The following is a 15,775-nucleotide window of genomic DNA, read 5'->3' as shown; positions in this document are numbered from 1 at the left end:
TGGCAAAGCCATGCACTTTTGCTTAACTGTCCTGATCAAGCCTGAAAGAGATAATGGGTCAAGACTGAAGAATCCGACACTGAGAATTTTTAAATGAAGCCGAGCTACACACACGAAACACGAACACTCATTTTAGCATTCTCTCTAATAGCAAAGCTACAAATAATCTAACTAAGGGTCTAGTAAGACAAACTAACCCATTCAAACAGGAAAACTTTGTGGCCGTTAAAGACAATGAGTAGATACGTGTTAACATGGAAATGTCCAGGATGTGCTGGTAAAAAATACCCAACAGTTAGAAACGCCCCATGGAGGAACGTCATGTATATTCTGGGATCACAAGAAACGCACCAGGGAGGAGTGGGGAACTTTAAGCTAGAGGGCAGTTCTCACTTGTTAAGATACCACATTCTCCTAAGAATTGCATAAGGCTGACTGATCGGGAGCTCGGATGCTTCAAATGTATGAACAAAACCAATGAGACATGTTTTCTAAAAACGGTAGGCTTTTTTATTCAGTTAAGAGGTAGACAGATGAACATGGAAGGCTGGCCCATTTAACTCACCCAAAGTTCATATTCCACTGCATTCATCCATCCCGCGCTTCCAGAAATCTTAAAGAAATAACCAAGACTGCCAGAAGGATTTTTCTTCCTACTTCTTCTTAGCAATCATAATCTGTGAACTGCCTGCAAAGAAGTTACTACTAACTTAAATTTTCACCGTGTCCAAAGAACCTTGTCCTCGTAAGGAAGAAGTTCACGTATGCCAACAGAACCTGCCACTGCCGACAGGAGGGCAGGGTACAAATGACTATTTTTCTAAGAGACTACAAGGGAAGCTTCGGTTACGGTGTGTGCTGTTAAGTCCCTGTGCGTGTTGGGGCAGAAGCTGGTGAAACCAACGAAGCAGAGCACACTGTCAAACGGCTCTGAATGGTCGTTTTAAAACGACACAAAACAAACAAACGAACAAAAATCACAAGTTATCTTCGGAGACAACATTAAAACATAATGGAATTGAAGCCTGATACAAAAAGTAGAGAAATATATACAGGAATTCACAGCCCAGAAGGAAAAGGAACCTCAACAGGAACCAGTGGAAACCTGGCTACTTTACATAGCTAATCTTGAGACAAGTCATATTTAGCACAAAAGCAATTATAGCACAAGTAACGCTTCCCTCCCACAGCTCCCAAACTTTAAAGAGACTCCTGTCAGTCTTCTATAACACTGTAATTCATTCTTCAAAGGAACAGGAATGTGTACGGTGGTCCCAAACACTGACCCGAATTTTCATCTCAAACAGCCTCACACTCTGAGGATGACATATTTGAAGACTGCCATGATAGCAGCACTGATAACGCCAGAAATGGGGACTGTGACAAACCAGGCCATAAAAATGTTGCGGAAGAGTCGCCAATCAACAGCCTTTTTGGATCGGAGCCAGCCAACGGACACAACAGAGCCCACCTATGGGAGAAAACAATCAAGGAAACTGGTTACTGAAGTGCCAGTGGCATTTTGTTAAACAGACCCGTGATTTTCAGGTAGGTAAGGAGCCCCAGACTGCCGGACCGATCCACGAAAGCCGGCTTGTAACAAGACGAAGGGCAGTATAAAATCCAGTCACGGAATCTGTGCTAACTGGGGTAAAAGAGGGAAAGAAAACTCCTTTTCCCTTCTGAGCTGCTGGAATGTAATGAGCTACATTAAGAATAATGACAACTGCTTTAATAATAGATTCCTTTAAGTTTTAGGTTCCCCAAAGATTCTAGAGGGAGGCTGCTATCAGACCCAATAGCCAATCACCCGTAGATCTCTCCGGAAGAAAAGGAATGACTCAAAGGCTCCATGATGAACTAACTTAAAAATTCCCTTAAGGAAGCCAGCTTCTTCCTTTCCCTACAGTTACCCTATGGTTATTAGATGGTCATCAAGCCACCTTAGGACTCAGTAAGTTTCTCAGGACTTCAATCCTGAGATGCTCTGAATATATGCTTGCTTCAAATAAACTGCCCTTCAACAAGCCTCACAGACTTGCTACCTCTATAAAAAGGGGCTCTTGCGCCGTTTGGGGAGAAAATATACTATCTGCTTAAATAAAAGCAACAGACGCTAGAAACTGCACAACGTGTCTTTACATTCTTAGAGTCAACTCGTCCTAAACTTGTGAACTCTTCAAGACTCCCACGGTGTAACACCAAATCATCAAAGGAAAAAAACCAAAAAACAAAAAGAAAAAAATACCTCTCGACGTATCTACCAAAACCACTCAAAAGACACAGTACCTCTCCGTTACACTTACTTTACAATGTGTTGTACTGATGGGAAGGCCAATATTCGATGCAATCACCACAGTGAGGGCAGATGCCAGTTCAATACTGAAGCCGCTGTGGACACAGACAGATCACTTGTCAAGAATGGAACTTAAATTTTGGTAAGTTAGCACTACCCCAAAGTTCACACAATCTTGCTGTGCTCTATCCGGTGACGAAAACTCCACCAACATCTTTAGTTTGCTCTAACTCCTGAAATCTGCTTTAAATCAGGCCATGAGACTGCTCTTCTCTTTTCCAGCATTTGAGGTTTTAAGGTCTTCTGGAAGCCCATTCTTAAAGCTTGCACTTTTACTTTGAATCTGGTAAACATCAGTGTTGGCTCCGTAAAGACAGAGATAAAAGCCAAATGTACATAGCTAGTAAGCCTTAGCACACACATCTTTCTCAGAAGTTATTCTGTTAAAAAGAGTCCACCGGAGTTGAACAGATAAATTATGTTTAAGGGCCAGACGATAAGGAAAATCTAAAAAGTTCACACCAAAGAGAGAGGAACGTCGGGAACTTATACAAACTTGGTTACTTTATGGAGTACCACGGCACAGTATTACGTATCTTAAGAAAATGAGCATTAACCTAATAAGACCTGCTTTACCAACTTACCTAGAGGGTGTGATTGGTGTCAGATCTTTCCCCATGGTCTGGATAACTCTCCTTCCCCAAACCCATAGACCAATACAGATACCAACACCACCATAGAGCAGAAGCCATATTGGTGTTGCTACTTTTGAGGAAACGTCTCCCGTGTCATAAACCAGGTACAAAGCAACCAGAGGACCGATGGCATTGCTGAAAGAAAAAGAGGGCAGGGATGATTTTTCAGGCAAAACTAAAACTTGGCAAGAATCTAGCTGTTAACTGATCTACTAAGTTTTCTAAAGCAAAGCTTTCATTAGAAACTGGTCTTTCTTTCAAAGGGAATAAATGGAACCCCAACACACACAACAGAAGAAAATGAGAGCTCTTCTCAGAGGGGAAACGCCACGCATCTGGTGGCCTGTCTTCCTACAGGCCCAACTAAAGCAAATTTTGGGTTCCAATGAACAGGTGACAAACCACAGAAATAGGATTAACCACCTACAAATTCATTCTAGGGGACAGTGATTCTATCAAAGAACTGGCTCCCATCTCGATAAAAGGCTTCTCTGTGGAAGATGTATGTGTTTATCACCTACGGAAACAAACATATTCTTTGTAATCTCTGAAGAAAAAATTTTTCTTCCTGTTTTTTTAAGTCAATTAATTGCTATTACCTCACCCTTTCTACATTATTCAGTGTCCCACGGGTGGTATAAGTACCAAGGCCACAAGCAGAGCCTTATGAAGGGATTCGGCGGCATAAAAACAGCACGAGCAGTGCCAAGAACCATCATCGACTGACCTGACGTCATTGCCACCATGGGCGAACGACCCAAAGCAGGCCGTGAGGATCTGCAGGAACTGGAAGAGGAGAGACACTTCTGGTTTGTCCTGGTCACACCATTCTTCTAGAGAGCTGGTGCTTCCTTTTCTGTCACCCAGACCCATCTCGGCCTTGACACTCATGTCGATCTCGGATGCCGAGTGAATATCAGACACGGCGTTGCAGTAACTGGTGTAACTGTCCATTCGAATTCGCTTCTTGCCGTCTCCGTTAGGCCACGTCAGCTTCTCCATCTCTTCACCCTTCTGTTCACCTTCTTTGGCACGGAATGAATCCAGGGGCATGCCACAAATTGCCATGGTATAGGAAGTGTAGCTATTGTTGCGCCTCAAGGGTTTGTCGCCAGAGTCTCCCATGCAGTCGCCCACCTTGGCAAGATGGAGCTTGTGGAGCAGCTCTTTGTACAAGCCGGAGTCCTTATGCACCGTGTGATACTGGTAGTGGCCGCTGGAGTTTATCTGGTTACTGACAGCTTGATTGAACTGAACTAGGTTCCCATCAGGCAACTGCACTGCACCTGGCCAAGACCGAAAGGTTACACTCAGTGCCCAGAGCATCAAGTCCGAACAGAGCCTTGCAGCAGTACTGCTGACAAAGGGAAACTCGCCTTTCCCCACCCGAGGAGGAGTCCACTCACCGTTCATGGTGCCATCTATGCTGGTTTCCTCTTTCAGGTCCACGCTGGGAAGCCTCTCTCGCTCTGGAGCTTCCTCCAGGTCTCCAAGTTTGAACGAGACCGTTCTCTCCTCCACTGCAGCCCGCAGGGGCCCAGTGGCTGCTGACCCTACCTCTGAGACGGGATTCCTGGTTTCTGTATCACTGAGAGACAACTTTGTTTCTTCACGGTCTTCTTTCAAGCTGTTCTTTTTTTCCATCAAGGGGCTTTCAGAAGGACTAGACTTGATTTCTCCTAGAAAAGAAGGATGTTTTTGTTTGGTTTTGACCAAACTAACTTGCTCTACATTTCCCCTTTCCCTCACTTCAAAAAAAAAAAAAAAATCCTTCTCAAAATAAGACCACATGTAAACTTCAGTGAAAATTCAGGATAATTTTCCTGTCTGCTTTATTTGCCGTATCGCTTAATCTCTCACTTGGGAAGAAACCAGCGATACAAATGCAGAACACCCTATTACTAGGGGTTGCAAAGTTTTTTTCAGTGAAGGGCCAGATGGTAAAAATCTTTTAGGCTCTGTGGACTCTGCTATAAATTCTTGTTCTTTATAGAACCCTTCACAAATGTAGAAACCGTCCTGAGCTTCCTGCTGACCCCTTCTTGAGGAGAAAGGAGCTCAAGCACGGGGCTGACAGATAACTAAAAATTCTGACTGCATCTAGTGCACGTCCTTTTTAAAAACTGGCCCCAAATTTCAGTCTGTGAGTTCAAGCAAAATGACACAGCTCAACGCAGGCAACTGAAGGTGACTTGAATTTCCACCTCTAGAAAACAAAGACATGCGCCTTATGGTTCAAGGTTCCACGACCAGGTGGGAACGTTTTCTGCCTTTGTACCAATGCCCAGTCTGTTTCCGTGTTCACTCGGGAATCCCGGTCAAGCTACCAACCAGGGTACAGAACATTAGCAAGACCTGTCTCATCTTCTCCCAGACTGAGGGAGAATCAAGGTCACGAAGTCCTGAAGGCCGCCAGACTAGCGCAGAGCCTCTCGGAGGTTCCTGAACACAGCTGCATGACGCAGCACTCTCCCGGTGCCACTGCAGTCCGTGCAGCCCTGCGCTCTTCAAAGAACAAACTTACGTCACCACCCGAGCATTTGCAGATGAAAAGGGCGGAAAAAGATCGTCCCAAGAGAGTTCAAGTAGTAAGGGAAGGAATACGAGATTTAATTAAGACCTATACTAACCAAAATGTATGCCATATTTGATTATACTGAAATACTACATACACTAATGGTCTAAATGATCCCTTCATGACACCCGAAAATGTCTACCTCTGGAATCTGTGCTCCAATTCTGAAAATGAACCAAATCTGAAGTCAGATAATAGAGTAGCATAGCTCTGAGTATCTGAATCTGAAGGCGTTGGTTTTGGTAAATGTTTCCTGTGAAAATACTTCATACCTACCTTTTATTTTCATTAAGGTATCCTCATCCTTCTCAATTAATGTAGACTACAACTTCTCTGTATTTATCTAGCATGTCACTGGCAAGTGATCAAGGTACAGTAAAAAAAAAAAAGAAAAAATAGATTAAGTGCCTAGCTTGTCTGGCGGCCCAAATAAGGTCAAATAGGCCTTATGGCTAGCTCTCAGGTCATTTTAAGTTAATAAGAACGTAGTTTGGACAATAAACCTACATCCGCAAATTGCCATGTAAATTTTCTGGCTTTACCAATCTATCCAAGTAGCAGATTTGTACAGACGGCTACACACAAAGAAGCAAGCACAGCATCACTAGTTAAGATTTTCTGCTACAACGTGTTACTTACGTTCAATTTTCCTCTTCATCCTGGGACATACAAAGAACCAGACGATAAGGGCACAGAAAACTGCGCATCCCACCGAGATGAGGATGGTACCCCACAGAGGAAGTTTGTCAAAGCCCAGCACTAGGAGATAAAACGGTGCATCTTGAAAACCCCAGGGCAACTGCCCCCCTGTAATAATGTGTCAACCCTCCTCTGGGGACTCTGGGGTTCCCCAAGCCAGCCCATCACCCTTTATAGCTGTTGCCAGCCTTAGGTCCACGGGATTTACTGTGTTCGTGGCTATACAAATTTGGGAGAAAAATCCCAGAGCAGGTGAAATCCACACCAGTCTGGCCTACTTTAAACACCTGCTAGACTGACATCTCCCAAGCTCCTTCACATACTAGGCTTTTTCCTTTCTTTGCTTCAGAAGACAGATTACCACACTGAGCAACTGCAACGAGCTATGAAAATAAACGGAAGCTTCCCACTGCCCAGCCTCCAGATGGGAGCGGCCACACCTTATGTTTGCACATAAGATTTTAACGTTAGAAAAGGAAAGTGCCCCAGTCGTCACATTTCTCATACTGATATAATTAGTTCTCTGTGGAAGTTATCACATCCACTGTACGAGCAAAATCCTTTAGAGCTAGATTATCCCTTAGGACGCGTTATCAACCTAAGATACATTTATCTATCAAGGGATAAGAAGAGTTCAAAGGGCTGCCTTTCACAAAAAGAAAATAGTAGAGTGGTCATCACACTAACAGGCCACATCTTAAACAGAGACATGCCTCCTGCTCGCATGGCTCAGGGACCAGTAACTAGTCACCTGGTTATCACTCAAACGCCAACGGCCTCCAAGCCACTCGTCTACATTTAATGACCGAAGCAAAGCACTAGAGAACACTACTTAAACCTAAAGGATGTTATAATGACCTGTGGTTTATCCAAGAACAGCTTAGTTACTTGGGGTTGTTCTGCATGTTAGGAATTACTTATAAAATGGAAATTCTATTGTTCCTCAAAATGATCGGTATTTAAAAATCAGAGATAAATCGAGGCCCCTTCAAAACCAAAGTTCTGTGATGACTAAATCTTTCCATTTTAATTCCTGCTATCAATTCTAATCATGCAGTTAGTCACACAAACTAAAATATACATGAAATTTAATCAATCTCTGTATCACAATTTAAATTTGCCTACGTTCCAAGCCAAAAAAGGAAAATGAGACTGGTTCTTTCTTGTAAATGATCGACCAAAGGACAGGACAAAAATACCCACGTTCCCTTTTCAAAGACGACTGAAAATGCAAGTTTCTGATTTCACTGAACTATGAGCTTTGCTGCTACCACATAAAACATCAGTGCTTAGAGCCTCACGGAGCCTTTTTTAGTTTAACATGAAGAAGCCAATTTAAAACAGAATGGAAAGGCAGCAGGCAAGCTTTCCTCTGCCTGTAGCATTTGGTAAGGAGGCTGGTATCCCCTAAATAAGATCAATATCCTCATCAAGTTGCCTGATTTCTTTCCTGATTATTCTAACAAAGACGTGGTTAAAAATACTTAGCTAACTCCAATTTTGGTCAGTGACTTATTACTTCAGTGAGGTTTACAAAGCAAGTTACAATCCATCAGTCAGAAATGAAATCAGTTTGGTGGGCCACAATGAGCATTTTAAAAAGCTAAAAAGAATACTTGCAAATATGACTGCATAGCACACAGTGAGGTTAAGTAGCTTCAACATACTATTCCAGTTCTCTTTCCCTCCCCCCCTCCCTCCCTAAGTATGTGTGTGCTGGGCAGCAAGGTACAACGTCTTTCTTCCAGTGTGTCACAACAGTCAAAAGATTGAAAGCCACTGACCTGACGGATCAAAGGCCATCAGGCCAAATGAACCTAGACAGGAACACTGACTGATCAAGACATGTACTATCCTGTCTGACAAGTTACAGGTTATCAATCTTTTTCAATTGCTAAATGAAACACGTATCACAATTTAATCCATGCTTTGCCTTCGTTCCAACATAAAAGTAATCAACATTTCAATCTTTATATTCTCACAAATATTTTTCCTCTTAGCTGCATGAATTCTTCTTCCAAGTGCACTTAGGGCAGGTGTTAAACATCCCAACTCTTCTCATTCAAGCAGATTCAGGGGAGTAAATTTAGAAACAAAAAGGAGCTCCACTTGGGAGAGAAAAATGAGAATATCCAGCAAACCAGTCCTAAATGACTGATTATCGAAGACCAAGTATAACTAATGACTCTTCAGTAGTCGAGGTAACATCAATTCCGGTATTTTTAGCATAGATAGGAAAGAGGGAGGGAGAAGATCAAATTATCGGTGGATCCTGTGAAGACTAAAGAGTAAAGGTCTGTAGTGATTTAGAATCTGAGCAGGTCTCTTTGGTTGAAAAACTATCTAGGTTAACTCAGCATACACTAGCCTGCAGCCTTCTGAAATGGGCGCAGGCCAGCCACCTTCTAGGAGATTTCAGCCCTGTAAACAAAAAGGGGTAAATTGGGCATTTAATGCAAGTTTTAGAAACAACTTTAAATTCACATTTAAATATTCTGATATGTACTTACAAGGTGCTCCAGTGTACATGATGGAAAAGAGGTTGATTCCGACTGTGCAGGCATAGAACACTGGCAAAGCTCGCAACCCGTTAGGAACTGGATCTGCCTGTAAAATACCATCATCATTAAGCTCAAGATCTTAAAAGCTGTAAAAACTTAACCCATTTCCATAGAACCTTATCAAAGGGCAGCTTCAGGAATTAGTTCCAATAACTATCTCCCCATAGTAGCTTCCAAGGCCAAATGGTCTTTTCCTACATTTGCTCCTGGAAGTTCCCCTACCAAGGCTGATCTCATCTTCTACATCCATCTGAATTTAAGTTTGTGTTTGCTTTAATGTTTGGGGGTTGGTTAGGTTTTTGTTGCCGTTATTTTTTTTTTTTTTTTTTTTTTTTGGCTTCGTTGCATCTTTTGTTGCTGCGCTTGGGTTTTCTCCAGTTGTGTCGAGCGGGGGCTACTCTTTGTTGTGGTGTGCGGGCTTCTCATTGCGGTGGCTCCTCTTGTTGCACAGCATGGGCTCTAGACATGAGGGCTTCAGGAGTTGTGGCACGCAGGCTCAGTAGTTGTGGCTCACAGGCTCTAGAGCACAGGCTCAGTAGTTGTGGCGCACGGGCTTAGCTGCTCCGTGGCATATGGGATCTTCCCGGACCAGGGCTCAAACCCGTGTCTCCTGCATTGGCAGGCAGATTCTTAACCACTGCGCCACCAGGGAAGTCCCTGTTGCTGTTATTCTTAACAAGGCTACCTATTACTAGTGACTGGTGATGTCCTGAATAATCAGTTTCAACCCCCAGTGCTCTAAGGTACCTCATGTCCAGATAAAATCTGAGCACACACCTGAAAATGTACTATGTAAGAGAGATCAAGAAACAGACTATGAGATACTACATTTCTTACCTGACTTTATACCTGCAAAAGAAAACATGTAGTAGAGTATGCCAGCAACAACCATCTTATCTAGACGTTTGATAAATATGCCACAACTAGTGATCTACCAAAGTGCTAAGATAAAAGTCAATCGTACACTAGGTCACCTCCTCATTTAACAGACCGTGCCAAGCACTAAAATATGGGAGTGAATGAGACAAAGTTCCTGCTCTCACAGAACTGACACTTACATTCTAGTACAGAATCACGCTATGAAGAAAAAAGAAGGGGAAGGAGGCCGTGATGGAAGGAGGCGCACACTTTAATTCTTGGGGGTGGTGCGGGAGATACTCCAAAGACCATCAGTGGAACAAAGACACAAATGTGTTAGGTCAACAAGCCATAAGCCAGGTACACACGCAGGGGTAGAAAAAGAGCAGCCAGAGAGCAGGCTACCTGGAGGGCAGAATATCCCAGAGACATCAGAAAGTACAAAGACCCTGAGGCAAACACTTGAATTGTCTGAGGAACAGCAAGGAGGCCAGTGTGACTGGAAACAAGAGTTAAAAACAAGAGCACAGATCTGAATACGTGGGAAGGCTAAACTTTAAAGATGTGGTTAGCCCAAAGGTTTAATGCTATCTTGAATCACAATCCAATGGAAAATCTTGGGGAGGAATAGACAAGGAGAAGAATCAAATACATCAGAAGAGTGAGGTAATGGCTTAAGATCAAGGAAACGGAAAGTAGAGGTGCCATTCCAAATCAGCAGAGATGGGCCCTCGACAAAAACCACTCCGAATATTACCTTCCCTATCCGTAGTTTAAGAGAATGCTACAGGTAGGGAACTGGTCAAAACAAAAATAGCCAATAAAACCTAAGCATCAGGGCTTCCCTGGTGGCGCAGTGGTTAAGAATCCACCTGCCAATGCAGGGGACACAGGTTCAAGCCCTGGTCCGGGAAGATCCCACATGCCGCAGAGCAACTAAGCCTATGCGCCACAACTACTGAGCCTGCGCTCTAGAGCCCACGAGCCATAACTACTGAGCCCGCATGCCATAACTACTGAAGCCTGCGCGCCTAGAGTCTGTGCTCCGCAACAAGAGAAGCCACTGCAATGAGAAGCCCGCAGACGACAACGAAGAGTAGCCCCCGCTCACTACGAGTAGAGAAAGCCCACGTGCAGCAACAAAGACCCAACGCAACAAAAAATTAATTAATTAATATAAAAAAAAAAACTCATCATCTCTGAGTAACTCAACCATGCGGGTCCCACCCCAAGGGTAGTCGGTAAAGTTATGAACCAACCTGAGGTGTATATACATTTTTCTTCTAAGAACTATCTGTGCTTTTAAGAAATTCTCCAAGGAACCTAACACCACCCCCCGAAATCAAAATCCATAAGGGTTCTAGACATTTGTGGGGGCTTCTCTTTCTCCCTTTTGCTGCCTCCAAATTCCTCTTAGCCACTCCCCAAGGAGGTAACCAGGGCTAACACTTTATTGAATGTTACCACCGTATGACTCACCTAACACTTAAAACTTTACCTATAAGTATATATCTCATCATCCAGTTATATGGGATGGGACAGGGGGTCTTCATAACCCATTTTCAACCATAATAGTTCATTTTTTATACATCGGACATTCCAGTAAACTAAAGAAAAAAGTTCCTAAGTTTGAAAAGATGCCCTAGATATATTTAATGAGATTCCTGACAGAAGGGAGAATGCTGAAAGGCCCACTTTCTTTGACTAGAATTTAAACACTCAACAGGAAAACTTCCTTTTCCCCCATTCCTTGTTTATTGTCCCAATCCTTAACCTCCACTCTGCTTTTTCCTACTGGACTACCCAACACCCTTGGAACATTCAGAAAATTGAAAATTTTTAAAAGCACTTTTAATGTTAATTTCCAAAACAGAATCTTTAGTTGGAAAGTATCTTAATGGTCAAATATTTAGATTTTAACAGCCAAGACCACCAAAGGTTACTAGTGTAAAGATGTTTTCTTGAGACTTAAAATCTAACAGTAACCAGAAATACTCAGCCTCATCACCTAAAAATTCATCTGTTATTGGTAGATTAAACACAAGAGTATGTGCCTGCCTGTGTGTGTGTGTGTGTGTGTGTGCGGGTAGATTCTCAAAGTCCATATTGAATAGTTTTAAACACTATTCCAATCATTCTTTTTTTTTTTAATATTTATTTATTTATTTTGGCTGTGCCGGATCTTAGTTGCGGCACACAGGATCTCTTAGTTGTGGCATGCGGACTTCTTAGTTGCGACATGCGAACTCTTTAGTTGCAGCATGCGTGCGTGATCTAGTCCCCTGACCACGGATTGAACCCGGGCCCCCTGCACTGGGAGCACAGAGTCTTACCCACTGGACGGACCACCAGGGAAGACCTATTCCAATCATTCTTGATCATGTCCATCCTCATACCCCATGAGGAATATATAATCAAGAAGTTCATATATCTAACTTAAGGTCTCTAACTGAGGATAAAAATGCCTGGCATGCGTTCCCCAAATGAGAGTTCTGGGGACCTGAAAATCCCACTTTGCACCTGAAAGCATGACCATTCCTCCTCCAGAAAAGAAGTTTGTTTTGGCTTGAGACACACAAAGCCTCTCCAGAATCGGAACAATCTGTCTCTCAATAATCCACAAAGACCCTGTGTAAACCTTTATGAGCACAAATCCATAACAGGGGATCCCAGCAATCCTCCTGCTTCTCTGGTAAGGAGCAAGCTATACAGCTCTAAAAGGACGAAGAGTTCTGATCCCCGACTACTACTAAGCCTCAAATGGAAGCATCACATTATCACATTCCACAGCTGTGGGGAGTAGGAGGGTAGGTGCTATTCACTACCCGCTTGCTAAATAAGACACTGCCAAACTTTGAGTCCGTTAACATCAACCGTTTACTCTCAAATTATACCAAGCTATAGAGGTTTCAAGTTTTCAAAGTGTTACGCTGCTATCTTTTGCTAGACGCAGGCCATGGTAAATACTGATTAGTGAGTCACTTTACCAGTTACTGAATTTCTATAGAAAAGTACGTATCCTTCCCTAGAGAAGCTAAGAACTAGACCAAACAAATGGCTCTGAATACATTCTTACCCCTTGGGATTAAGCTACCTATCTCCCTTCACTCAGATTTCTTCAGTTCAGAAGAATTTTTAAGAACTTACAATGGACCGTTAAGAGCCATTCACCTCAGGAAAAGGACAACTTTGTTTCCTGAGAAAAAAGCATTTATTCTTACTGTAACTCAGTCCAACGACAACATCCCTTGTTGTCTACATTTATTTTGGAGCCAGCATCAGACTTCTTGATTAGAAAAAAATGCTATCAGGTCCCTCAAAAGGGATTTTCAAATGGACAGGAAATTAAATGGCTGTCTGGAATTTTTTTTTTTTTTTTTGCCAAGAAAAACAAAACGAGAATTACCTTTACTGGTTCCTTTTTACCTATTCTGAGCTATTAGAGTCAAGTCACTGTGAGAGGTAGGGTGTCCACCATGAAGCTTACAAGCTGGTTTCGATAATCAACACTCTACAAATAACTATGTGGGGACCCAAACGACTCCACTTTAAGTGGCAGCTAAGAAAAAGTCACCCAGGACACTGTGATCTGTTGAACCCTAAGCTTACAATGCAGACTGGCCTGCATATGATGGTGATTTGAGGTAGTAATCTGCATACAGGTAAACAAAGCCACTCCAAATACATTTCCTTAATTTTTTCTTTCAGTCTCGGCACACTCTAGTGTTCAATTTTTCCTTCCCAAATGACTTCTTGGGTATTGAAAACCTGCTTCTTTCAGAAAATTCAACATACGAGAGGTATACAAAACGAAGAATTTTTCTAACTTTCCAAGGCCACACTCCTACACACCGATCACATTTGCAATAATGCCATCGGTTTGAACACCACTGACTGTAACTCAGTACAGGTCATGGGGGGAGAGAAAGATTACCTTATGGAGGATGAATGCACGAACAAGGAAGAATAAAATTCCAGACATAATACCAGAAAGCAGCGGTGAGACGAACCAAGACATCACTGGAATAGAACACATTAAGAAAAAAATGTCAACTAATGGAAACCAGGAACCAAAACACACTTTAAATTTTAGTCCTCTCTTTTCAAAACTTTAGCCCGTCCCTCCAATTTTACACCATTTTCTCCCATACACAACGCCATGGTAACACGACAAGAAGAATAAAAAGCCTTTTAGAATTAAACATACCAATTTTTATCAGTTCTGACCACATGACCCCCTCCTGCCCCTTCGCCACCAGGGAGAAACCAATGGTTGCACCAACGATACAATGGGTTCCAGAAATGGGAAGCTTCAAAAACGAAGCCACTAGTTGCCACACAGCAGAACCTGAAACACATCAAGTTTTATTAAGTACGTGACAGAAGTGACAAATTCCATTATGTATGCAGTGCATATTACTGAATGTAATAATCTGAATCAAGGCAGAGCACAAGAATGGAACTACCCATGATAAGAATTTCCTCACCCGCCACTATCAGGACAATACGAATAAAAAACTTACCAAACATCGCACTGACAGAGCCGGCCATCAGCAGCTCTTGTGTCGAGTTGTACATCTCCACGTCAATCAAGCCCTTCCTGATGGTTTCGCTCACTTTGGCCCCCAGCAGGACGGAGCCCACTGTCTCAAAGATACTAGCTAGGATGCAGGCTTGCTTCAGGGTCACTACACCTGATCCCACGGCTGTACCAAACGAATTTGCTACATCATTGGCTCCCACGGAGAATGCCAGGACAAATGCAATAATGAAGCCCAGGACGAGCATCCATAGGTAGTCCACCAATGGACCAGAAGCGGCAGTAGCAGCAATAGCAGTGGCAATCAGCGTTGCCATGGTAGATGCCATTCTCTAGAGTAGTGGTTCTTTAATTAATCAGAGAATTACTGAGCGGTTTTCGAGATGTGTAAACAGAATATGAGGTATCAAAAATGCTATAATAAATAATATATATTATATAAAATTAAATACTGTAAACTACGGCACAGAAACCGAGCTGGGGAGTTACTGCTATACGCTGCGTATGGGCATCTGTTGTCTGGGGTTTCTTTGGCTCTGGAGGACTAGAAGCACGGAGCAGAATTCCATGGCGGAGAAGAGAAAGGACGCAAGTTCATCCTGGAAGGGGGGGATGGATAACAATAGCAGCGCGCCCTTGCGGTCCCGCACCCCGCGACGGCCCACCGGGACTGGGGGCCCCGGCCGTGCCCGCCGCCCGCGATCCGGTGTCCCGCACCCCAAGCAGAACGCGCCGGGCGGCGGGCACGTGGCGCAGGGGACCACCTCGGCCCGCGCGCGCCCAGCCCGGCCCCCGCGCCGCCGGCCCGCGCGCGCCCTCCCCGCGAAAAGCGGAAAAGAGCCGTTCCCGCGCGCGCCTCCCGGGGACCGCCAAAAAGGCCCGCGGGCGGGCGGACGGGGTGGCACGGGGTGGGGTGGGGGAGGGAGGCGGGTAGCGCCGAAAGCAGAACCCCACCGCGCCGCCGGCCCCGGCCCAGCCGACCAGCCCCCGCGCCACCGCGTCCGCGCCGGGCCCCGGGGAGAAGAAAGAGCCTTTCCAAGGTGGCGCCGCCACTCACCAAAGGAAACGAGGGGCCGAGCGGGAGACGAGGTCCAGGCTGCGGCGGCGGGCTAGGGCCACGGACGCACGCACCTGCTGTCGGCGAGCACACGGCCTGGCCTAGGGCGGAGGCTCTGGGGATGGCTCGGCGGGGCTGGCAACCCACCCAGGAAGCAGCCGCGGACGCCTCAGCAGCCGAGAAGGAAAAAGCACTCAGCACGCGACGGCAGCCATCACTCCAGCAGCGCACTCCGCCGGCCTCTACTTATAGCCGTCGCCGCGCACCGCGTGACCGGCCGCGCCTCGCGCCGCCCAGGAGCCCCGCCCCCAGGATGACGCAGCCCCAGCCAACCCGGCGGCCCGGCCGGAAGAGCCCGACCGCGGCGATCATTGGCCCGCCCAGCGCCGGCGGCCACGCCCCCAGAGGGGAGCCTGTCCACGTGGGGAGGGCCGGTCCCCTCCCTGCGGCCTTGCCCTGGTGTCCTGGCACCTTCTGGCCGCCCCTGCTGGTTA

The 15,775-nt window shown here is 44.9% G+C and overlaps 1 protein-coding gene across 1 annotated transcript; it reads right to left on the bottom strand.

The window, feature by feature from the left end:
• Positions 1 to 826: 826 nt before the first annotated feature.
• Positions 827 to 14,763, bottom strand: SLC20A1 (solute carrier family 20 member 1). The gene is made up of 10 exons (XM_065891079.1): positions 14,208 to 14,763; positions 13,892 to 14,032; positions 13,619 to 13,704; positions 8,776 to 8,872; positions 6,206 to 6,325; positions 4,398 to 4,670; positions 3,719 to 4,277; positions 2,941 to 3,126; positions 2,307 to 2,391; positions 827 to 1,471 (listed from the first exon to the last, which is right to left on the bottom strand). The coding sequence occupies exons 1-10, from the start codon at positions 14,551 to 14,553 to the stop codon at positions 1,310 to 1,312; spliced, it is 2,055 nt and encodes a 684-aa protein (XP_065747151.1). The 5' UTR covers positions 14,554 to 14,763; the 3' UTR covers positions 827 to 1,309.
• Between the last annotated feature and the right edge of the window lie 1,012 nt (positions 14,764 to 15,775).

The sequence above is a fragment of the Phocoena phocoena genome, chromosome 14 (genome assembly GCF_963924675.1).
Source record: "Phocoena phocoena chromosome 14, mPhoPho1.1, whole genome shotgun sequence".
Classification (NCBI taxonomy): Eukaryota; Metazoa; Chordata; class Mammalia; order Artiodactyla; family Phocoenidae; genus Phocoena; species Phocoena phocoena.
The sequence above is the reverse complement of the archived record's forward strand: the minus strand, read 5'-3'. Positions and strand labels throughout refer to the sequence as shown.